General features: G+C 42.1%; 1 protein-coding gene across 1 annotated transcript; it reads left to right on the top strand.

Annotated features, from left to right (window-relative positions):
- Positions 1 to 6,284, top strand: LOC133099850 (tripartite motif-containing protein 43-like). Its single transcript, XM_061203706.1, has 6 exons — positions 1 to 411; positions 1,647 to 1,742; positions 3,017 to 3,247; positions 4,010 to 4,032; positions 4,561 to 4,658; positions 5,785 to 6,284. The coding sequence occupies exons 1-6, from the start codon at positions 1 to 3 to the stop codon at positions 6,282 to 6,284; spliced, it is 1,359 nt and encodes a 452-aa protein (XP_061059689.1).
- The last annotated feature ends 258 nt before the right edge of the window (positions 6,285 to 6,542 follow it).

Raw genomic sequence — 6,542 nt, 5'->3', positions numbered from 1 at the left:
ATGGATTCAGACATCCCAGAAGCCTTCCAGAAAGAGCTCACCTGCCTCGTGTGCCTGAATTACCTTCTAGACCCAGTCACCATAGGCTGTGGACACAGCTTCTGTAGGTCCTGTCTCTGTCTTTTCTGGGAGCAAGCCGAAGACCCTGTCAGTTGCCCAGTGTGCAGGCAACGATCAGAGCAGACAAACCTCAAAACCAATTTTCTTCTGAAGAATCTGGTGTCCATTGCCAGAAAAGCAAATCTCGGGCAATTCCTGAACTCTGAGGAACATATGTGTGGGACCCATAAGGAGACAAAGAAGATCTTCTGTGAAGCCAACAAGAGCTTGCTCTGTTTGGTCTGCTCTCAAAGTCAGGAGCACAGGGCTCACAGGCACCGTTCCACTGAAGAGGCTGCTGAGGAATACTGGGTGAGTGATGTCTGTGAGAGCGCTTAGAGAGCTGGAGGATGGTACAGCTAAGAGATTAAAAGGATATTACAATCAGGACTTCCCTGGTGGCACAGTGGTTAAGACTCCATGCTCCCAATGAAGGGGGCCCAGGTTCGATCCCTGGTCAGGGAACTAGATCCCACATTCATGCTAAGAGTGTACATGCCAGAACTAAGGAGCCAGCGAGCCGCAACTAAGACCTGGCGCAATGAAATAAATAAATTAAATATATATATATATATTTTTTAAATCTACTTTATTCTTTTTTTTTTAATTAATTAATTAATTTATTTATTTATTTATTTATTTTTGGCTGTGTTGGGTCTTCGTTTCCGTGCGAGGGCTTTCTCTAGTTGCGGCAGTGGGGGCCACTCTTCATCGCGGTGCGCAGGCCTCTCACTATCGCGGCCTCTCTTGTTGCGGAGCACAGGCTCCAGACGTGCAGGCTCAGTAGTTGTGGCTCATGGGCCTAGTTGCTCCGCGGCATGTGGGATCTTCCCAGACCAGGGCTCGAACCCGTGTCCCCTGCATTGGCAGGTGGATTCCCAACCACTGCGCCACCAGGGAAGCCCAAAATAAATATTTTTTAAAAAAGGATATTATGATCATAATGATGATTAAAACCTCTCTTTACTGAGTGCCAGGTACAGACCTAGTTAGCAATGACAAAGCTATGAAGAAAATGCTGCAGCATACCTCCCTTTATGGAACTTGTATCCAATGGCTGGGTGATAAAGTTAATTGAAATTATTTGGGTGATACATTATTATGCTCAAGGCTCTATAAAGCCTTCATTTTGAGAAATAGTCTTTGGCTCTAAAATCTACAAGTGCAAAAGGCTTTTCCATTGGATACAGGTTTCCTGACTCTGGACAAAGAAGGAAGATACAGTACATTGGAATTAGCAGGCAGCAAGCAGCACTACATCCAAATTCTGATGCAAGATGCCAAACTACCTGAAAATTAGCCACGCTCAATAAAATCCTGTTCCTTCCCCTAGATATATGATTCCCTGATGGTGTGTGCTTCTGCAGTGTGGAATCTTCTAAAACTGATCGATAGTGAGGAAGAATAAGGAAATGTGGTGATCTGTTATGGTCCTCCTAGTCTTCCTCTAGGTCCTGTACCTGACATCCCTGGATGCACTCCATCATTTGGGGTCTGAAACCTCAATCTATTTGCTTTTCTGGTGTTAAAATTCAATTATTTTACAGGAGAAGCTGGCAAACCAAATGAGATCTTTATGGGAAAAGATCCAAGAAATTGAAAGAAATCTCAAGAGAGATGGCAGAGGAACTGACCCTTGGATGGTAAGTATGAGAATGTATTTCTCTTTGAAACAAGTTGAGGCAGACATGCTAGAAACTTATCCCTTAATAATTTGAGGTGAAATCATCATGTGCCATGAAATTCTGAGAATGGGTTGAACACCATTTAAAAACATTTTCTATGTACCATTTGAACCTACAAAACCCGCCTCTTGGGTTTTTTAGAATCTAATGGATCAGTAACTACAACAAAAGAGCCACTAGAAATATGTGCCATAAGTGCTAAGGTGGAGGCACATGGAGTGATGTGGACGATTCCATGTCCATGATTCAGGATCCCAGGGAAAATTTCTCATGTTTAAGATCAATCCCAGGTCTGAAGATCAAGTAGGTGTTTAAAAATCTGTGGGTTATTTCAGGCACAGATTTCTGTAAGTCATACATTCCAGAAAGTAAAGGGTATATCATTGGGAACCACAAGTACTTCAGTCTGATTAGTACATGAGCCCAGGTGATACAAAGGAGACATGAACAGGAATTTAAGGGGTGTGCCTGTCATCGTGAAAAGCGACAGCTCACTAGCTAGAGAGTGATATTGGTTCAAGTAGGAGAAAATGTGACATGTTAAAGAAAAACCTCAGGGAGAGAAGGAACAAGGAGAAAGACAGAGATGGAGAGTGAGAGAGTGAATCCATCAATACTGGGAGGGAATATGCAATGGAATGAGGATGAATGACCTTCCAAACAATATGGGAAGGAGGCTGTGGCCTTAGAGGGAGGACAGAACCTGTTTATAGAAAAAAGGAGGACAGAAAGAAAGGGCTATGAGGATTGGCACCTGTTTGAGGGCAGTAGGTGGGATTCTTAGGAAGATCTTTCCTGAGGATACCAACCCTGAGAGTAAAATGGAACATGGCTGCTCAGAGAGAAACTCAGGCTGTGGAGTTTGGAGGATTGAGATGAGAAACAAATTTACTTATTAACATTGAGATGAGGATATTGCATATGATGTATGAATCACCCATACATTTCAATTGCTTGCGTGGGGTCTTTCAGATTTGAAAGCAGGCATATGAAAGAAATGATCCATGAAAAGATTTTCTCCAGATGTTTCAGGAACTCATGAATTTGATGAAAGTGGTTTGAGGAAAGGGTGGGTTTGGCTCTTGATGTAGTTAAAAACAATGAAAAATAAGTGAAGGAAAGAGGAATAAATTTGATTTCTTAGAAGATACGAATTTGGGATGGATGTAGCTTCTTGGGAGAGAATACGAATCAGAGCAAACTAAATGCTGTTGAAATCCATCTCCCAACAGTTTTATGTGTATCGATATGGAGACATGATTAGGAAAACTTATCAGATGGTAACTCCATTTCTTCAGGAGGAAGAAAATTACTACTTAGGGAGTATTATAAAAGAAAGCCAAAAGATTTGCAAGCAAATCAGAAAAAGACAAGAGGAAATGAGTGGAAAGAAGACACACCTCAAAGTAATATACAAAGAGCTCATGAAAATGTCCTATAAACCAGATGTGGAGCTGCTCCAGGTAAGAACTGAGGACTGAAAATATTTTATCTGAAGCTCACACCTTCAGTGACCATTAAATGGTACCAGGGGTATATTTATTCATCTCTTGCATCCTAAGGTGGGAGTCTCTCCTAGTTGGAAATATTATAGATGAAATGCAACTCATCCAAACCATGACTGAGCAAGCTTTACAGAATTGTTATTATGGAGACTCCCCAGGAATATTCCCTTCTCAAAATCTCCTTTTGTAGCTTGCTTCTGTCAAAACCAGAAAGGAACAACTTATGTATTGTCATTCAGTTTTTTGATCTCCAGCTGGGCAATGGGAGAAACTTGGCAAAAGCTCATATATTTCCACCTCCTGTTGGGATATCCTAGGTTTGAGTTGCCTTTTTGGAGGGGCATATTACCCTTTTGGACAAGCCCTAGGAAAGACGAATTTACAGAGAGCTGAGGGTTGCAGCAATGCACAATCACTACCTTTGTCCTTTCTCTCTCTCACTCTCTCTCTCTCTCTCTCTCTCTCTCTCTCTCTCTCTCTCTCTCGCTCGCTCGCTTGCTCTTTCTCTTTCACCCTCAGGTTTGTTAATTTATGAAGAATTTAGATTCTTTCAACACATTGTGCCAGAGTTTTCTTTAGGGAGAAAAAGGAAAATGGATTTTCCAGACTGTTTTCTCGTGGTGGTGATTAGATCTCTTCTGAAGTTTTCCCCATACCAAATCCTGGTTGGCTATTTATGAAGAAGTCTAATCTTATATTTTTTTATCTTATTTTTGACAGGAATTGGGAGACAAACTGAAATGGTAAGTCTGATCTTGTGATGCTGACCAGGGCGCTGTGAAAGAGATCAAGCTGCCTTTAACAAAGGGAACACATAACTTACTAGATAATACTACATTGCTTGTGTGTGCATGTGTCTGTGTCTGTTTTGCTGAGTATGATTTCCTGTTCCACTTGAATCAGAAGTTAGCATCAGAAGTTTGCTCCTGTGGCTTAGAGAGGTATGCGCTGTAGAGCTCAATGTAGAAGTTTCTAAAAAGCCAGTTTTTTTCTGATTTAAACTTCAAAATCATAAATACATTGAAGTGCGAGGACTAGTACTTCCCAGGCATTAGGTGAGAGAGGCAAGTATCTCTGAGAAATGGGGGTGAAATCAGGTCGTGAATTAAAGTGAGAAAAAATTTCCTAAGAATGGCACGATCCCATCCCATGACTGTGGAGAAAAGGATTTTGATAGGAGAGTTGAGCTGAAGGATGCTGACTTTTTCTTAAAGGCTGTGGTTAAGAAGTCCTGGGCAGCAGAAAGTTTAACCGCATCTTCCTCCTTACAGGAGCGAGTCAGCACAGCTGCACACGCCTCAGCCTTTGCTGCCAGAACTCCGTGCACGACCCATCACTGGGCTGATGGACTGGCTCAACCGCTTCCGAGGTGAGTGTCACCCCATCGGTGTGTCCACCCTGCAAGGTCCTTCAATAATGGTTTCTATGGACAATCTTTCCCTCTTCATCTCTCACCTTGTACAGAACAGCCTGCAAATAGGCATGTACAGACATGTGTAGTCAGAGAGTCATTAAAATCCTTACAAAATACACGCAGGCTGGTGCAGGGATAGATGTGATTCAGGCCTTATCAATTACTTATAAATTTGATAAATAATTTCTATAATGAAAGAAAGGACATGCTCCAAAAATGGCTCCTTGAGCCCTAGAAATATCACCACATCCAATGTCAGTTGTTCATTGAATTCTAGAAAACGGGTTATTAATCCAGGATATTCCAATTTCAGAGTCTAAGTGCAGTGACTTAGAGTTCAAAAACATTTTTGCTTTAAAGTTTCTTGGCAATTGAATGTATGATGTGTTTTTTTCCATTGATATAATCAGAAAAATATATATAAGCCACAAAAATTAAATGCAGAAACCAGGATTTGTGAACAACAAGAAGAAAGCAAATTGGTGGTTGATGAACCACATAGAGCTTCATGATAAACCTAACCCTGGAGGGTAACTTAGCAGGAAGTGGAAGACTAGGCCTCACGTTGGACCCACATATCAAAGGCAGAAATTCCTACAAGGAAACCACTTTTAAGAAGCCGTCCTTAGGTTTTGTTTCTGCAGTGTCCATTTGCTAACTTAACTGAGATGTTAGAATGATCACCAATTCTCTATTCTACAATGTATTGTTTTTTCCCTGAGCAGTGGTGGTGGAGGTGGAGGTGAGTTATACTGTCATGGTCTTGGAGGTGATCAGCACCCAGTGTCCAGTCTTTTAGATGTCAGGAAAAGTACCCAGCCAGAAGTAGCCATGACCTCCCTATCCTGTATAATCTCTGAATTTTTAGGAAGTTTTTTCCATGGTAACTAGTTATCTGTTTCCTCAGCAGCTATCCCGACAACATTTGAATCCAATGTTTCCAGTTAGAACTACACTTCTAATAACCTTAAGGTTTTTTTTTTTTTCCTCCCAGTGAGACCCTAGGTGGACCCTCTTCTCTCATAGATAATTTTATTTTTAACATTAATTTTGACTGGAGTATTCTCTCATCTCTCCACAGTAAAAATTGCATTCAGTAATGAAGTAAGCAGCCAGCACATCAGGCTGTTTGATGACGCGAGAAGTTTGAAGTATGAGCATGACAGCCTCTATGTGTCTTTGGATGGCGGAACATCGAAGTATTTTGCTGCATGGGGATCCCGGGGCTTCACCTCTGGCAAACAATACTGGGAGGTGGATGTGGACAGCTCTTGGGACTGGGCTGTAGGCGTCTGTAAGGATTCCTGGACAAGGAAGGATGACGGCATACTGAAGGAATCCAACAGGGACAGCTTTCTCCTTGTGTGTGTGAAGGAGGATCATCATTACCGTCTCTGGACCACCATCCCGACCACTCCTCTGTACATAGAGAAACCTCTGGGCAGCGTTGGCGTGTTCCTTGATTTTGACAGCGGGAGTATGAGTTTTGTGGATGTTGTCAAGCGCTCCCTCCTTTGGAGGTACGAGGATGGCCTGTTCACTTTCCCTGTCAGGCCTTTCATTTGCACTGGCCACACGTGAGGCGGGCTAAGTCAGGACCCTGAGTGGATGCTCAGGACTCCTTCTCCGAGGCAACCCTTCTCAGGTGCAGCAAGTCAAGGATACTTCACTGTCTTTAGGCTCTTTCTACTGTAATGGAACCTCCTTTCATTGCTATTTGTTATAAAGATAGTGTCAAATGCAAACTTTTGTTGGTGTCTTCCATCTTCTTGACAATAAAAGCTTGCTTTATAGACATTTGTCTGGAATATATGATGTGGTTATTCACCTGTGTTGTGA

Source organism: Eubalaena glacialis, chromosome 10, assembly GCF_028564815.1.
Source record: "Eubalaena glacialis isolate mEubGla1 chromosome 10, mEubGla1.1.hap2.+ XY, whole genome shotgun sequence".
In the NCBI taxonomy this organism is placed as follows: Eukaryota; Metazoa; Chordata; class Mammalia; order Artiodactyla; family Balaenidae; genus Eubalaena; species Eubalaena glacialis.
This window is presented reverse-complemented; position numbering and strand designations above follow the sequence as displayed.

Bases quoted from the DNA above. Each gene is read 5' to 3' on its own strand.
- LOC133099850 (XM_061203706.1), top strand. From the start codon at position 1: ATGGATTCAGACATCCCAGAAGCCTTCCAGAAAGAGCTCACCTGCCTC. The intron at 412-1,646 runs GTGAGTGATGTC...ATTATTTTACAG, and splicing joins AGGCTGCTGAGGAATACTGG to GAGAAGCTGGCAAACCAAAT. The intron at 1,743-3,016 runs GTAAGTATGAGA...ATCTCCCAACAG, and splicing joins GAGGAACTGACCCTTGGATG to TTTTATGTGTATCGATATGG.